The sequence below is a fragment of the Saccopteryx bilineata genome, chromosome 1, assembly GCF_036850765.1.
Source record: "Saccopteryx bilineata isolate mSacBil1 chromosome 1, mSacBil1_pri_phased_curated, whole genome shotgun sequence".
Classification (NCBI taxonomy): Eukaryota; Metazoa; Chordata; class Mammalia; order Chiroptera; family Emballonuridae; genus Saccopteryx; species Saccopteryx bilineata.
Genome location: NC_089490.1, coordinates 354,532,992 through 354,550,665, shown reverse-complemented (window position 1 = coordinate 354,550,665; position 17,674 = coordinate 354,532,992). Strand labels below are relative to the sequence as shown.

The window sequence follows — 17,674 nt, the reverse complement described above, 5'->3', positions numbered from 1 at the left end:
TGTTTAAATAGGTTAAGCTCTGGGTCGGGCCTGAGGAATCAAGTGGCTGCGTCTTCATGTTATTTCTAATCTAGGCCTTGCCACCCTGTTTGTTTGGTTTAGCTCCATGGCATTGGGTTCCTAAGGGCCAGGCCCACAGGGGTACTCAGGAACCATCAGCCCTTTTTCCCAGGTGGCATAGCTGACCCTGCAGAAGACTGTTCTGACTTTCGTCCCTTCAGCCCCTACCATTCTTCCAGCCCTTCCCAGCCTCTGTGTGTAGTTCTGACCATCCTTAAACTTGAAGAGCACAGGCCAGAGGGAAGACAGCGCTGGCCCACCTGCCCTTGTTTCCAAACACGCCATGATGCCCTCGTTACCACCAGCCTCCTCCTGCTCAGCCAGAGGCTCTTAGGACAGAAGGAAGGAATGGTGTAGAAAAAACACTTAGGTAAAAATCATGGGTTTTTTCTCTCCTTTTATAGGAAAAAAATAACACAGAAGTGTTGAAACAGTTCAAGTTTAATTTGTTGATACAGGGTCTGTACTTAGACAAACACTGAAGTTATACAATGTACACAATATGAACATGGGAAAATACCAACTTTGTCATTGCACATACCAAGAAGGAAATATATTTGCTCCAGAATACCAAAGGGTTTATTCAAAAAGTCAATAAAAGCAGTTATGCAAGTTCATCTAAAACTCCAGATAATTTTGAACAAAAATAAAATGTCCGACCACTCCAAAAGAGGAAAAGACAGTCTTGTGCGAACAGACATACACATTCTAAGCATTATAAAACTAGCTAAATGTATGTTCTCAGCAAGAGGAGTGTCACCCATCCTGACCGAGTCCCCTTCGTCACCAAACGCAGGAACAAGGCTGGATGGAGTCAGGCTTCCCTTTCTGAGCCTCTCTAACGTACATCTGGGCCTAGTCTCCACCTCTGCCTGCGCCTTGATGCGGGAAGGGGGCGGGGCAGGAGAACTGAAAACGAAAGGAGTGTGAGTGACATCTTTCTTAGGAAAGAAAAAAGGCACAGTGATGAGCTAGAAAAGATAGTGATGAAAGCAAGGATCACCTTTCAGTCACCCTGATGCCCATGGCAAGCTTTGACAGTCCAACCTCCTTGTTTTGTAGATGAGAAAACAGACCTAAGACAATTAACATGGTTTGCTCAAAACACACAGCCACTAAGTACGGGAATGCTTTCTGTAAGACCGATGTGCCTCAACTTGGTTGGAGAATTTAAAAAACCAAACCTGTCCCAATCCCTCTGCTCTGCCTCTCCCCCGCATCCTGAGATGACAGAAAATTACAGCTGCAAGTATGAGTGGACAGGTGACCAATAAACTCATACAACAGCCCCATCTTTGGCTTGGTCCTGGGGGTTGCTGCAGTTCCACGAGCCAGGTCCCAACGGGCCCCGAGTGCAGGGGGCTTAGGGCCCGCTCCCTGCTGAGCACCACAAGAAAGCCTCATTCAGCTCGTGAACAAGTGTGCTGAGGGCCACCTGGCAGCTCAGGGCCCAGCGCCGTCTGGACTGGGCTAAGGAACCCTAGAGAGGGGCACTGGCCTGCAGCCAGTGTTGCTGCAGTGAGGGAAAACCAGGGACTCCATCTGGGAGATGGAATTTGTGCTTTCATAACAGCCATGGACACGGCCAGCCCAGTGTCCCCCTCACTGCAGACCCACAGTGAGGAAAGATGGGCCTTAGTGTGAAGTCATCACTGTTGCTTGTTAAATTTAGAACTGCCCCCAAACAAACATGCCATTTAGTATTTTATATATGCCCTGCTATTTACAGAGCAAAGAAAAACTGCTTCTGCAATTTTCTTGCTGCTTCTGTCACTGTCAAGAGTCAGATGGGCTCCTAAGGTTCTCTGCTAGCCTGTGGTTACGACTCCCTGGCTTCCAAGACTCCCCTCAGCATGGATCTGGACCTCACATGCTCCTTCCGAACCAGTGTCGTGATTGTTAAGGCACATTCACTAGAATATGTTCATATTCATCCAAAAGCATGAACGCAACATGCCAATTTCTCCAGGTAATGCAGAAAGGAAACTGGAACACAACCGTCTTAGACGGCACAACTGTCTTAGTGTCCTAATCAGAGCCCTTTCCCAGGTTCACTTTCTTGCCAAACAGCGAAGTCCACAGGTCCACTCCACCCTCAATCCTTTCCTACTCCCTTAGACAGTATGATCACAGTAAGAAACTTCCTTTGCTTGCAGATTGCCCCTTTCCCCAAACAGACAGAGATGCAGACAGACACAGAGCACCTTGGAGCAGCAGGAAAGAACAAGATGAGTCGGGGACGCGAACTTCACCACTCTGCAGAACAACTGTTTTGGGGGCAGAGGGTGTAGAGCTTTGGGGTAGGGCCCCAGAAGGAGTTACAAAGCCAGAAGCAGTCAGAGAAGAGCTGCCTAAGGTTCCACTGCCTAACACCCTTGGGGACTGCTCATTCTGTCATCCAGTTCCCTGCCCAACAAAGGACCATCTAGGGGGAGGGTATGAAGGGCAAGAAGTCTCACCATGGGAGAGGCTGAACCCATGTCGTCTGCAGGGGCCCTGGCAGCTTTGAGTCTTTGGGCCCGTGGCTATGAGGCCAGAAACCAGCATCACCAGGAATAGGGTTGTATGAATGGAATTTGTGAGGCTGGGTCTTGAGCAGGTGACTCAACTGCTCTTGCTTGTCACTCAGTGCCCAACAGAGGGTTTTGCTGCTGAGCCACCCTACTCCACAGCCAGGCTGGAGAGCTCGGCCCGCATTCCTGGCCCCACCAGAATGTCCAGCCAGCCCCTCCCTGGTGCACTAGGACAGAGCAGGGGACAGGAGCTTGCCATTGTGCTTCTGATTTTTCTTCTCTGCCGCCAGGATCCACCCCCCCACCCACCAGGGTTACCAAATCAGCCCGCTCTACCTTAAAAATCACAGACCGAGATAAACAGCTTGAACAGACATTAGAGAGCATTGAGTTTCTATAATCCCAGATGTCAGCAGGTCCCTTCTCAAACAGAAAAGGAAGAGCCAAACTGGGACTATGGAAAGGACGATGGCACCACAGGATTTCCCTGGGAAGTGGACCGGTGCTGTGCAAGAAGTTCTGGCACCCTCAGAACAGTGCCAACAAAAACTAGACCACTGCAGGGGCCGCTTACAGAAACACCCAAGGGGTGGCAGACTGACACTGTGACAGCTTGGCGCTGCTTTAAGTATTCACCAGAGGACAACTAGATTGTGAGGATCTGAGAGCATACACTTCCACTTAAGTTGAAACCACTCCTCTGCCTCATTGACATGTTCGGTGTCTTCTACGCAGCCTTTCTGAGCATAGCTACTTTGAAGGGAGGAACAAGTTCTACATGCTTCCCACTGATTTCTGATATCCATCTGGCAAGTAGCCTCCGCCAGGGTCAATGACAAAAAGGCAAGAGATGTTCACCAGTCATCAGGGAGAAGGATGGTGGGAGAAGGAGATCAAACCCCGCCCCAGAATGCCCGCCCGCCTGTCACACCCAGATGTAGAAATGGGCTGCAGCCTGCTAGGCCTGCTTTCTGGGGTAGCCGGACACAGGTCATCCTGCTCGGTCTGACACGCACAAAGCCAGACGGCTTTCAGCAAGAAACTGCCCAATCTCCTACTGAAATGGTTTTAGTGTCTTACGTCAACTCAGACATTGCCAAGTCTCTGGAATTAGGCAAAGGGGCTAGGGCATATGGACCGGGCCCTAGGAAGGCCCAAAAGCCAGATAGTGGGGGGGTGAGGAGGGATAGGAACAAAGAAATCCAGTGAGCTGAAGTTCTAACTGCTGCCACTGACCTGCCAGATGACCCAGGGCATGTAGCATTTTCTGAGTGATGTGCCTAAGGTGACAGAGTTGTACTGATTGATCTCTAAGAGTCCCGCCGCCTCTGACTTCTTGTGGTTCTAAAATACTCCCTGCTCTCCTCATGAGTCCGATTCCTCCTCCCTGAGAACCAGAGAGGCCCTCGGCGACCATCACCTGAGCTGACGGCAACAGGATCTGAGGCACAGGCAAGAGCACCTGGAACTTCCCAGGCACGGCCACCTGCGTGCAGTCTGGGGCTGGTGCTCAGGGCCCGTCCCCGGCTCCTGTGTCCCATAGGCCCCATCCTCTAAGACATCTGGCCATGAGGGCCAGCCTCCTGCTCCTCTGCGCAGACGGAACCTAGAGAAATCAAATGAGCTGGAACCCTCGGCCACCAGCCCATTCCCACAGCCAGGCCCCTGCGGTCCCTTCGCCCACCCCCAGTAACCAGTAACCTCTCCCAGGCCTGGCGGAGGCCTTCTCAACTCAGGGACTCCATGCTCGGCTACCAAGTCCTCTGGCATGTGAAGGTGATGCTCGGTCCACACCCACTCACACCCACTGTGCCCTCACCGTCGGAGACCCGCTGTCGGCCGGCTCCTGGGCTGAGTGGGAGGCCGGGCCACAGCAGCCCGGCCCTGTGCTTCCTCCCTCTCCCTCCACACCTCTTCCTGCCTTCCCAGCTTGGCAAACATGACTGCAGCACGACACTACCCCAGAGTAGGTGTGTGTGTTGATCTTGGGGCACAGAAAGCATTCATTCTGGCCCCTTTACACACACCCCACTCAGTACCTGGCTGCCCAGGCCAGGGGCCCACCGAGAGCCACAGGTTCATCTGGCAGGAGGCCTATGTACAGGGGGTGAGCAGGGCTGTCTCCACGGGTGGGCAGCTCCGCTCCAGGCTGGGCAACCCCAACGGGCATGAGGAGGCCTCTATTCACAGGCCAGCTTGCTGTCGAAGCTGGACAGGGCAATGGCAAAGGCCTGCAGCGCGCACAGCGGGTAGTTGTAATCCATGGTGAACACGTCCTCTGCCACGCGGCCAAATTGCATCACGATGTAGTCCGCTGGAGCCGGCACAAGGGGAGACAGAGATAAGGATGGTAGCAGTGGGGAAGGATGGACAGACACCCAAATCACACGAAAGAGAAAGGGAGGAGCACAGATGCCATGGGAATCCCAGAGGAGGTAGAACACAGACCAGTTGGGAGAGGGCAGGAGAGAGGGGGCAAAGGAGAAGAAAAGAGACCCACAAACACCAGGAGACGGGGAGAAGGAGGGAGTCCAGTCACAGGGTAGTCCTGAGACTGCTGAGTGCACAGAATCGAGTTAGCGCTCCAGAGAAGGTTCTCCCTGGGCCTCCTGGTCACTGGGGTTCTTCACATCTAATCTAAGCTGCAGCACCCACTTCCTTAAGCACTGGCCTGAATGGGCAGGGCTCACACGCCGAACCCTGAGTGGAGAGCCCTGGCTAGCACGTGGACAGTAAGGAGTAAGGCAGAAACACTCACGGTCGTTGCCATGGATGATCTGGAAGTTCTTCACGGAGGCCTGTGTGACACGCCCGTGGAAGTTGAGTACGTACGACTGTGTGTCGTCATTCCAGACAGGCGTCTTGTTTTGCAGCTCAATGATAGTCTCTGTGTTCTTGTTCTGCCAGCGTGCTAGCAGCGTCTCATGCTCCTAGGAGAGCAGTCTCAACTGAGCCAGGCCAAGGCCTTGACGGCATTACCAACCCAGGGGCCACGGGATCTGGCCCAGGGCTGAAGGTCCTTAGATTTCCCTAGACCCCCAGGGCTTCGCACACTTGGCCTCCTACATATAGACACACCAGCTGGAACTCTGCTCTGAGCAGCTCACGCAGAGGCTGGGGTGATGGGGGGCGGGGGGGGGGGGATAGAAACTCACGTTGCGAGGCCGGATGCAGACTCTCTCATGAACCATGTTCATGCCCGGGACAATCACACTCATCTTCCGTGGCCCCTTAAAACCTAAGACGTTTGTCTCCTGGGAAACAGAAGAACAGTGGCACCTGAGGACTCTACTGACTACTGGGGAGACTGGGAGGAAGGGAATAGAGATGATTAGTTCCCATCCTTTCCACCTGAACGTCTAACAGGCATCTCTAACTTCAGCACATCCAGAAGTGAGCTCTGGACTCGGCCCACACTAGCTCCCCTTACAGTCCTCTCAGGCAAACCTCTCGGGGTCACACGTGACTCCTCTCACACCCCACCTTCTCCTCTATCAGCTAATGCAGTCAGCTACGCCTTCAAATTACATCGAAGATCTGACCAGTCTTCGCCACCAGCATCCTTCTCTGAGATCACAGTAACGGGCCCCAGTGGACTACTGTTTCCATCCTTGGCCCCCCACCCCTCCTCCGTCACCCGTCCTCCACACAGTCAGTGGTGCCATTAGGTCACCTCGTTTTCCTCCCTAGTTCAGAGAAAAGGCGGAAGCCCACCAGGCCTCACGTGATGTGGCCCCATCACCTCCTCCTCACCGTGACCCGGCCCTGCACTCACTGCCCTCCTGCTGTCCCCACATGCCAGGCCTCCAGGACTTCTGCGCTCCGAGCGGTACTCCCCAGCACTGAGGTGGCTGGCCCTCACTTCCTTCTGCGTTATACCCAGGTGCTGCCTCAGCACGCCCCCCCCACCCCCCACCCCCACCCCCGGCCATCCTTCCTAAAAAAGTCATACACACCGGGATACTTCGTAGCCCTCTTCCATTTTATTTTTTCAACTTAGCATTTATCAGGAACATACTTATTTTGTTGATATGTCTGTTTTGTACCTTATCTCCCCCACTAAAGGTTTAAGCCCCATAAGGGTATAAATCTATGTCTCTTTTGCTCATTACTATATCCTCAGTGCCTGGAAAGTAGCTGGGGCTCAGTAGTTTAAGAAATTCGAACTGCTTCCCCAAAAATGACCAGCAGGTGGCATCATAAGATCACACTAAACAGCAAAAACAGCTACAGATTCCCAATTAGCCTTGGTGAAGCATCCATGCCCAGGTTGATAGGGGTACCAATCCCCCATTTTAAAATAAGGTGAAATCCCTTGTACTTATATTCCAGTTTGGATATTTATGAACTGTGACGCAACCTCTGAGCTTCACTCTCCTCATCTATGTAATAAAGAAAACAGGACTGAGCTCTTACGCTGAGCTGTTGGTGAAATAATTATACAAAGGGCTTGTAGTGCATGCAGGATGCTGGAGGGAGGAGGGAAGGGATGCAGAGACCAGCACCCAGGCCTCCTGATCCTTCTTTCCAGGAGGCTCCTGGGCTGGGCCGCACAGAGCCAGACCCGGTTCCCAGAGCTCTCTGAGGCGGAGGCCACCTGCAGTCTCAGCTCAGAAGCGAGAAGGCCAGGGTCCCTCTCCCAGGCAGGGGCCACTCGACAGAGGACAGCCCACCTCTCTGTAGCCTGTCTATCCACATAGACAGCAAGGAGAGCCCACACACATGCAGCAAGTCCTCAGTGTCATGTCCGCCTCGGAGACCAGAGACCCAGGAGCCCAGAACTCACGTAGCACACGGCTGCCAGCTCCAGACGCAAGGTCCCACTTTCCAGAGTAGGGGATGACACCTTCTGAGGGTTGACGCCATTGTCATACACGGTGAACTTGGTGCCCATGAGGTTGGACCTGCAGGACAGGCACAATTGGTACAGGGGCACATACCTCTGCCCCAGGGCAGCAAACAGCTAACAGTCTGTCCTATGAGAAGCCTGCAAAGCTTTCTGGCCTGAGCCAGGAGCTGACTGGGGGACACAGTGCTCACTGAATCCCCACCTTTAAGGGCAAAAGTCTGGACTGGCTCAGAATTGAAACAAAGAGCATCGTGGCTCAGTGAGGGAAACCCAGGGAGGTAAGTCTGGGCTCCACAGAATGTTTTCCTGGAGGAACAGAAGGGAGCAGACAGCATGGCACCTGGGAAGACAGGAGAGGGGACGCAGCAGCCCCTGGGGACTGAGTAAGATGATCTCTGTCCCATCCATCCTGTGACCCTTGGTCCAGCCCCATCTCCACAGCTCTGACTCCTACCTCTAAGCTTGATTTATGCTCCCCCAACCTCACACTCCATTCCTCAGCAACGGCCCCATCCTGAGGCGAGCTCAGAGCCTCCCCTCGCCCCAAGGTTGTTCTCCCTGCCATCAGAGACTCCCTCTCAGCCCTGCCCCTCAGCACTGACCATGGGGCCAAGGTGGCCCTTCCGTGGTAGCCCACACACCAGTGACATCGCAGGGTTTGAGCCATCATTCTTGATGGGCCTAATGCCCAGATGGCTGGGAGCAGCCTAGGGTAGGGAGTGGGAGGCCCATCTCCAAGTCAGGCTCTAGCTGGCAGAGAGCCTGTGGCTGGACCTGAGGGACAGAGAGGACCCGAGAAGACCCACCCCCTGGCCTAGATCTCCTTCAGGGAGGAGATGCCCTCTAGAGAGCCTGCCCCCACCCCCGGTCTGGGGGAGTGCTGGTACCGCAGTTTCCCGATGTAGCTGTCCCCTCCTCGAGACAAGTCCGTTGGGTCCACAGAGATGAGGTAATTGGAAGTTTTACTCTTCTTTCTCTTCCTTCCCGCCAGGAGGAACACCTTAGGGAGCAGAGTAAGGCCACATTCCAGGTCCAGCCTCCGGTGTGCACACAGGTACAAGCGCCACTCACACACCTGCACTCACACAAATGACTCTCCCTTGCTTCAGCTCCTGCACGCAATGTGCTTACACGTGCACACTGGCAAACACAAGGCTGAGCACGGGCGGCCTGGACAGGCCATTCAGCACAGCACGAGGCTTCCGTCTCTTTGGGGCACTGAGAGGTCAGTGCTGGATCTGAGGCCTCCAGCTGCATTCCAGCCCCAGGACCTCCAGCCTGCCCTGGAAATCCGTGCCCAGGTCAACCTTACCTTCTTCCCGTCATCTCGGTCCAGGTGCAGGAAGTAGGTGGGGTACATCCCCCGATCCATCCCCTTCTTATCCCGTGTGATGCGGCACTTGACGGTGATGCCCTGGAGGGCGGGCCTCAGTGCGAACTCCTCCAGGTCCTCGACCTCAACATCCACCGCAGGCTCCGGAGCTGTGGGGCTGGGGGCTGAGGCCGCCTCCTGCGGGGGAGGAGAGCAGAGCCTCAGCCCCGGGACCTCACGCAGCTGAAACGGAGGGGCTGGGATCCAGAGCTGAGCCCTGACGGTGGCGATGGTGGTGGTGGATGGCGCAGGGCCCCTGAATGTGGGCTGGCCAGCCTGGTCCTGGGGTCGTCGTCTAGCTGACCAGCCCTTCCTTCCCTCACCCATCCCTGGGCGTAGAGATGGAGGATATGGGCAGCTTCTCAAAGGTCATCCTGTCCAAGTCCAGCTCCCCCAACTCCTGGCCTCCCAAAGGTCAACAGGAGGCAGAGTGGGAGAACAGGAGAGGCCAGGCCAAAACAGCTCTTGATAGGCATCGGGGACCAGCCTTAGGCAAGCCCCTCCCCATCATTCTCCACACTCGTTCCCCTCCGGCCAGACGACCAGCCCCTGCACACGGCTGTCCACTCTTCCTCACTCACCCTGACGGACTTCTTGCTGGTAGCAGAGCTGGGGCGGGTGTTGCTGTTTAGCTGAGAGGAACTGGAGCTGTTCTCATCCTCCTCCTCCTCTTCCTCATCAAAGCTCATGCTGCTGGAGATGCCTGGGCCAGGCAAAGGGGCAGGTGGGATGCGTGGTCACATGCGTACCCAGACAGACATCTGCTCACACGCACCGCACCACCGGTACCCACGCGTGCACACACAGGCTTTACATGCACACACACATTCACACACACTCCCACGCACACCCCAGTGTACCCGAGGACACACATTCTCAGGTACATGCTGGGACTGGTCACGATCACTGGGCTGTGCACCCCCCTCCCCCAGCTTCAGGTCAGTCCCTCCCGCAGACCCCCTCCTCTCTAGCACTCACAATGCCCGTCTCCTGGGTAGCAAGGCCTGATGAGCTGCCCTGCGCGGGGAGCCTCCACTTCTGGCCTCAGGCCTGACCGTGGAATCTGCCTGGAAGAGGCCCAGCCTCCTCCTCAGTCGGCTGTGCGTGCTGACTCCTCTCCCTGGCCTGCCTTCTGCTCTGCGTGCTTCTCCCCACCTGAACACCACCTCCAACCTCAAGTTACCCCAACAGCCCTTTCTCCAGGAAGCTGTCCCTGATCCGATTCCTCACAAAGTGTAGCATTGCTGGGCTTCCCTCTGCCCCCTCACCCATGCCCGGGGCTCCCACAGGCAGGGCTCACCGCGAGGAAACTAGGCGGCAGGTTTCCTGGGAGGATCTGCCCTACTTCCCGGCACCCTGGCCCTGCTCCCTAGCTCAGAAGATGGGGGAACATTTTACAAAAGAAGCTTTTCAGCCCTGGCCGGCTGGCTCAGTGGTAGAGCGTCAGCCCAGGGTGTGGAAGTCCCAGGTTTGATTTCCGGTCAGGGCACATAGGAGAAGTGACCATCTGCTTCTCTACCCCTTCCCCTTTCCCGTCTCTCTCTCTCTCTCTCTCCCCCCCCCCCCTCCTGCAGCTATGGCTCGACTGGTTCAAGCAAGTTGTGCTGAGGATGGCTTCATGGCCTGACCTCAAATGCTAAAAAATAGGCAGAGCATCGCCCACTAAGGGCTTGCCGGTGGATCCCAGTTAGGGCATATGCGGGAGTCTCTCTGCCTCCCTGCCTGTCACTTATTCAAAAAAATTAAAATAAAAAGAAAGCTTTTTCAAAGGAACCAAAATGAAAGGAAACTTGTCCCCAAATGTGGGCCTCCCTAGGGGCAGGTGACATGGGAGTGGGGAGACACAGCTTAGCTGTGGATTGGTCGTTAGCCTAGTTCACACTTCTTTCCCTGAATTTGGCCTCATCAGGGGCCCTGCCCCAGTTTCTCACTGGTTTCTAAATCTGCCCCCAGCACGGTTGGGAGGGGCTGGAACGGACACAGGAGGGTCACTGGTTTCTAAATCTGCCCCCAGCACGGTCGGGAGGGGCTGGAACGGACACAGGAGGGCCATGTTCCCTAAGAAGGGTGCATCTGAGAACCTGGGACTGAGCTTTGGGGGTGTCACTAGACCCCCATGGGGCTCACCCTTCCTCTGCATCGTGGCACGGAGGTCCTGCCCGCTGGGCTCTGCGCCCCCACCAGCTGCCGTCTCCCCTGCGTCCTGGGCGTGGTCCGACTGGCCCACAGTCAGGATCTGCACTGGGCCTTCGGCCTCAGACTTGTCTTCTGCCAGAGGAGCTGGCCCGCCGGTGCCTGCAGGCCATGGACACTGCTGAGTCCCGTGGGGGGGGGGGGTCCACAGATGTTCAGGGAGTAGGTAAGGGGTGAGTGGGGGGACCCTCTGCAAACTTTATTTGTAAAGCTGACATTTAAAAAAACTAAACTGGCCTGACCTGTGGTGGCGCAGTGGATAAAGCGTTAACCTGGAAACACTGAGGTTGCCGGTTCAAAACCCTGGGCTTGCCTGGTCAAGGCGCATATGGGAGTTGATGCTTCCTGCTCCTCCCCCCTTCTCTCTCTCTCTCTCTCTCCTCTCTATAATGAATAAATAAAATCTAAAAAAAAAAAAAATTAAAAAAAAAAAAAAACTAAACTGACTTAAAAATAAAACAAACTAGATTGCTGTCAGCCTGTCAATAAGGTGTGAAGGGACATGGATTTTCTTACTTCTGCTGTTCTCCCAAATTAGCTGCCAAGAGTTGGTTTGAAACGCTGCACATCTCTAGGCAGATGGGCAACCACCTACAAAGCCAACTGCACGGTGAAGAAGACAGGTGGAGAACCAGGACCCGTTCAGGGCACCGCTGAGGCCACCACGCGGGTTCACGCATGTGGCCAGCTGCATGGTATCAGTGCTGACGTTCATTCTCTCTCTCTCTCTCTCTCTCTCTCTCTCTCTCTCACACACACACACACAGTCAACTCACATCATTAAAAACATCATGGGCCCACTGGAAAAGGCTGATGTTGGCACATACTCGCCTTCCCATAAGGAGGCTCTCTCTCCGATCCCTTGTCAACCTTCCTCCCCAAGTTGCCACAGCTTCAGGAACAGAGTCCAGGCCCGGCCCACGCAGGCCGCAGCCACCCTATCTGGGTGGGCTAGGCCCCAGATGCAGCAGTCAGCTCTAGAAGCCTATGGACCCTGGCATCCCACTGCCCCACCATGACCAGAACCTAAAAACCCACTGCACATACACAGGGGCTGAGAAAACAGGGTGTCCAGCCAGGAGACTAGGGGCGGGGCCACCCTCACTGTCCTTGAGCCCTGGGGACCTTTTCTGGAGAAAGGACCAGGGAAACAGACTGGTGTGTGGGCCCAGAGAGGAGGTGGGACCAGAGTCGTGGAAGCCCACACGATGACAGGAGTCTGCCCACGGATGGGCCTGGTGACCCACGAGGCAGTGAGCCCCAGGGGACGGAGCGTCCTGGGTCAGGACGGAGGTAGAAGGCTCTCAGACTGGGCAGAGGAAGGACTTCCTGGGCCACAGCTGAGCGGGGCTTCATGTCTTAGCAGTATGGAGGGCCTGCCCCACACCCACGGGCCAGCCCGGACACCCATGAGCTACATGAGGCCTGTGAGCCAGCTGGGTGGGCTGAGTGCCATTTGGTGCCTTCCCTGGGGCCTCCCACCCTGTCCAGGTCAGGAAGCTAAGCCTCCCCCTACCCTCCAGCGGGGGCCAGGCCTCCTGAGGAGGGCTTTCGGATGGCGAGCCAACCTTTGTGCTTGCCCTTCTTCTCCTTCCTAGAGGCCCCGCCCTGGCCCCCCGTGGCAGCAGCGGCCTTGGTTCTCTTGGCTGAGGCTGGTGCTGTTGGGCGGGCAGCTCCCAGCTGCACACTGGCAAGTGAGTCGGTCTCCTGAACTGCTGAGGAGAGAGCCCGAGACAAACACGGGCCCTGGATGAGACCAGCGCTCCGACTCGATCACACTTCCCAGCACATTTCCCAGGTCCCCGCCCACCAGCCCCAAGCCCAACAGGGCCTCTACCACCCACCTGTCTCTACCAGGCACAGGTACCGAGGGCAAAGAGGCGGCACCCCCAGCCCAGTGCAGTAAGAGTCAAAAGCCTGCCCACGCCATGATCAACCAAGAAGCAGAGCAGTGGCAGCTCTGGGCCAGCAAACAGTTGGGGGGGGGGGGGTGTCTCGGAGGATGTGGGTCATCAAAGATAATAGATGAAGACAGAGGAGGCTGTATCTCGTGGAAGAGTCCAGAACTAGGGCAAGCACTTGACAGGCCCTCCAGGGACGCGCCCACGGTGCCTGGGGTGCGGAGTGCCCCGAGGCAGGAGTCATTCTGGACTCAAGGAGCTGCACACACTATCAGAGAGGTTTCGGAAGGGTCACAGCTGGGTGGCCTCTGAATTCTCCACGTGTCAGAGTCATAACCTGCTCAAAGTCCCAGAATGATCTCTCCTTGCTCCTAAGATGAGCATCAACAGTCTGCTGCAAGGCTGGCTCCTCCATCTCCCTCGCCTCGCCGTTGGCCTAACTGCACATTCCTCACCTCCCAGGCTCTGCCCGGGTCCCTCCTCACTTCCCAGGCTCTGCCCGGGTCCCTCCTCACCTCCCAGGCTCTGCCCGGGTCCCTCCTCACCTCCCAGGCTCTCCCCGGGTCCCTCCTCACCTCCCAGGCTCTGCCCGGGTCCCTCCTCACCTCCCAGGCTCTCCCCGGGTCCCTCCTCACCTCCCAGGCTCTCCCCGGGTCCCAGCTACTCCATCCTCTTGTGCATCCTGGATGCCCTCTTGCCACTGGGGCTTTGCACCTGGAGGTCCCACTGCCTGGACCATCTTCCTGACTGCCGCCTCTCCCACTAATCCCCACTCATTCTGCAGATTCCAGCTCCTAGGGCAGCCTCCCTAACCCTCAGCTGGGAGCAGGGCCTCTGCCATTCACACCCAGAGCCTGGCTTCTTTCTGCAAAGCATACCTGTGACAATCTTTCACTCCCTTCCCTCTTAGACTGTAAGGTCACGAGAACAGTGACCACACCCATTGGTGCTCACTCTGGATCCCCAGCCTCTCATCTGGAAGTTGTCACAAAGTTTGCCTGAATAAATATTTTAAAACTGGATGAATATATAACAGGAATGAGCATGGCGGGTAGGTCAGAAAGTGTTTAAGCTGCATAAACCCATCAGTTCTGACTTTTTGTCTAACTCCCCTTGTATTTAACACCAAGAGCCAGCAGAGGGCAGAGCATAAGGCAGCTCAAGCTGCAGGTGGGGGTCGGGGTGTTCTGGGCCACACTGATCCCAGGTCAGCCAGCCCGTAGTGGCCTTCTCGGGGCTGGCTGACAGAGCTAAGAGAAGCAGCACGACCCAGCCAGGTCTGGACTCTCAGCAGAAAATAGCATGGAGCGACTAGAACTTGGCACATACAATGGCTGCTCCAATGCTCGAAGTCTGGAGATAATTTTTCTCACAGGAGAGGAAACAAACCCAGAGAGGGTCAGTGACTTGCTCAGAGTTGCAAGGGAGCAAGTGATCAACAGGGGCGTGATCAGAAAGTCTATCTTCTGACTGGTCGTTTCTGCAGGCCTGGCACACAGTTCAGTACTCAAGACACACTTGCCAAAAATGGCTGTATGTCAGTGACTTGTAAGACCCTCAAAGCCTCAAGTCCCAGGAGCAGGCTCCCACCCTCGGGCAGCCCTGAACGGTCAGGTGCCAGGCTTGGCAGAGCTGGGGCTGTGATGCCCACACAGCAGCTGCCTTCTCTGCAGAGCCCCACACCACCCCTGGGACAGTGCTCACAGGAAGTGCGAGGAGGGGGCTGCCAGACAGGGTGTGGCTGGGGGCCGGGTCTGTGTGGAGCCGCTGGAGCTGCCTGCCTAGGACAGCAGCGCCAGGCTGAGGTCCCTGACCCCTTCCTCCGAAGGCCCTTCAGGTGAAGTACAGACATACCAGCTGTGGACGAGTATGCTGAACAGAAGCCCACACAGGGAATTAGTATGAGGGACCAGGGAGGTGACAGTATGGTGGAAAGGCCACTGGGAGTCTGACAAGCCCAGGTTCAAAGCCTTGCCTTGATGCTCACTAGCAATGTACCATGGGCAAGCTGGTGACCCCCTCGGAGCCCAAACACTTATCGAACATGTAGAGATAACGAGTTATTGTGAGGAATAAAAGAGAGAATGCAGGTCGAGTGCCCAGCACCACACTCAGCCACTGGCAAATGCCTTTATTACTAGATATAAATGGGATTCCTCAGTGGGATGAGGGCAGAGGACACCAAGCTCGCCAGGGTGCTGTGCCAAGTCTGGGCACTAGGTACCGCCCTCCAAGGCACAGAGACTCAGTACACTCGGGCTGGTAAGTGGAACCTGAGAGGCTGTGTAGCCCAGGTGTGGGGACAGCCCAGCAGTTAGGTGAGAAAGATTCAGCCTGAGCTGAGGCCATTACCAGTAACTCAAAGTGGCTAGAGCCTGCAGGTTCACACAGATGAGGGGAAAACCCTGGTTGCTAAGGTTCCTTCCAACTGCAAAAGCCTGTGGCCCCCCTCCTGGAGCCACCATCAGATAGAGAAGTCACTGGGACGCCTGCACCAGCAGGCGGCAGTGGGGACTGAACCGAGTCCCTACTTTGGGATCAGAGACCAACTCTTTTCAGCCTGGGGTACCCTACCCTAACCTACAGGAAGGAGGGTCCTGAGCTCCCCTACCCCCAGGATAAAAATAAGAGACCCCCTCCCCTCACCCCAGGGGGTTCTGCTAAGCAGTGCATGCAAAGAAGGAACAGCTGGAGGCTGCTGGTCCTCACAGCTCTGTGCAGGGACCTGCGAGTCAGAAGCCAGGCAGACTAAGGGTGTGGGGAGCCCAGGAGAAAAAGCAACAGGTGTCTGTCTCAGGAGACACTAGTGGGTGTAGGATGTTGAGATGGATTATTCTCAGATGGCAGAATACCAGTGGGGAGCAAACCGCTCTGCTCCTAGGAGCTGCTTCCTGTTCTCAGTGAAATTCTCCAAATCAGAAACCTGGACATTTGAACTCCCAGATCCATAAAGTTTCAGCTTCTGGCTCTAACACCCAACATCTGACCCAGGAGGCCAAGGCTCCAGGTCCCAGCCTCCCTCTACCCGTCCCACTCCACTGACAGCCTGGGCTGGGAGCCATGCTCAGCCTGGGCACACCCTGACAGACGACCCCCTGCCTGCACAGATTAGCAGCAGCGCCTGAGGGGTGAGGAGCCCCCACCACACAGGGCCTCCCCTGGTTTGTCCCGAGGGCAAGGCGTACCTTGGTAGCTGGTGCTGCCACTGCTGCTGAGGTAGGACTCCACCAGGGGGGCCTGCTCCTCTGACTGCCGGGCCCGCCGGCTGCGTGGTCGCCCATCCGCGTTGGCCTGCACCATCAGCGGCTCCTGGCGCTTCTTCTTCTGCTTCTGCTCCAGCAGTGCCCGCTACAGAGGCACCGACAGACACGGAGGTCATCGAGCTGGAGAGGGCAGCCCACCGCCTCCCCCCAGGGGAGGGCTCCCAGGTTAGGGGCGGAGAGAAGGCCCTGCTGGCTCAGCTCACTTCTAGAGATGGCTCTGGGGTCTAAAGCCCACTCAGGGCCAAGGCCTTATGTCCTTGGTGCCCTAAGACGTGGGGCCCAGGAAAAGGAGGCAAAACTCAGTTCAGGATGCTGTCTTGGCAGAACCACAGCCCAGACAGCCAGCCTCCGGCCACGGCCCCAAGTGCCCCACGGACAAGTCAGTGCTCAGGCTGAGCGGGGGGGAAAGGGGAGCTGCTTCTGGAAGAGATCCTCTCTCCGTCAGTCAGGCCCACCCTGGAAGGGGGCAGCTCTCCTGCCGTGGCCTTGGTGATCCCCGCCCAGGCCCTGCCAGGATGGCGAGCACTGACTACCCCTCCCCCCAGCCCCAGCCTCACTCACCTGCCGGTCAAGCTTCTGCTGCCGCAGGTTGTTGCCCTCATCATCTAAGACACTGCGGAGGGAGAGAGGGGTGTTCAGGGCCTTCCCACGAGGTGCCAGGGCTGAGCCAGAGCCCACCCTGCACATCTGAGTTCTGTAAACCCCTCCTGTCACGGCTGCTGCCCACAGGGGAGAGAGAGAAGAGGGAGGCCTGAGCCATGTTTCTGCTGTTCTGGGATCTCATCTCCTGCTGGGTGGGACCCCTGCTGCCCCAAGGACTTCCAAGCCAGCCCCAGTCCCTCCCCTGGGGCCCATGAGCAGGGCCGGAATGAGTTCCAGGGCAGCCGGTCCAGAGGCAATGGGCAGAAGTCAGGCCCAAGGCCAGGCTCCTTCTCAGATCCTTCCAGCTCTTCCCCTTATCTTTCCATTCTTCTAGAGAAAGCTGGGTCCTTCGGGGCATGCCCTCCTCCCAGCTGTTCCGAGCAGACTCCTGGCTCTCCAGGTGGCAGAGTGGTACTGACACTGCTCAACAAGGCTGAGGGTCCCCTCATCTGAGAGAGTGAAGCCAAGTGGCTCATCAGTCCCTCAGGGCAGGGCTAGGGGTCAGCGGGGACGTCTGCCGAGCAGATGCAGGACATCGGCACGTGTCCTGCAACCAGCCACTGGCCGCAGCCATGGCGCCAGGCAACACCGGGCATCAAATCCTTGGGTCCCTAAGGTGCTGGGACAGGCCGCGCCGTCTCACACAGACTGGCCCTGCCTCCTAGGGAGCTGGTAATTCAAACCACTTAATTTCCTTTCTAGGCCAAGATAAACGGTGGTTCCTAGGCCCCAAATTCTATTAAGACCCAAGGTCAGGGCAGCTGCACAGGGTGGGGTTGGAGCCTGAGGACCTGAGGTCTGGGAGCCCCCAGGCTGCCCTGGCCCAGTTCGGTGCCCAAGTGCGTGAAGTTTGTGAGTGAGGCTGTAAGTCGCTCTTGTGC

General features: G+C 56.5%; 1 protein-coding gene across 11 annotated transcripts in view; it reads right to left on the bottom strand.

Annotated features, from left to right (window-relative positions):
• Positions 1-483: 483 nt before the first annotated feature.
• The window catches only part of TUB (TUB bipartite transcription factor), a 96,010-nt gene continuing 78,819 nt past the window's right edge, over positions 484-17,674 (bottom strand). For 7 of the 11 annotated variants that reach the window (XM_066250881.1, XM_066250876.1, XM_066250874.1 and 4 more), the window contains 11 exons: positions 16,713-16,764; positions 16,074-16,236; positions 12,556-12,702; positions 10,922-11,089; positions 9,376-9,497; positions 8,735-8,932; positions 8,310-8,422; positions 7,360-7,477; positions 5,729-5,827; positions 5,332-5,503; positions 484-4,887 (listed from right to left, as the gene is read on the bottom strand). In XM_066250881.1, coding sequence (XP_066106978.1) covers positions 4,754-4,887; positions 5,332-5,503; positions 5,729-5,827; positions 7,360-7,477; positions 8,310-8,422; positions 8,735-8,932; positions 9,376-9,497; positions 10,922-11,089; positions 12,556-12,702; positions 16,074-16,236; positions 16,713-16,764 — 1,486 coding nt within the window. In that variant the 3' untranslated portion in view covers positions 484-4,753. The remainder of the gene's footprint in view (positions 4,888-5,331; positions 5,504-5,728; positions 5,828-7,359; positions 7,478-8,309; positions 8,423-8,734; positions 8,933-9,375; positions 9,498-10,921; positions 11,090-12,555; positions 12,703-16,073; positions 16,237-16,712; positions 16,765-17,674) is intronic. The other 4 variants (XM_066250875.1, XM_066250879.1, XM_066250880.1 and 1 more) reach the window with 3 other exon arrangements.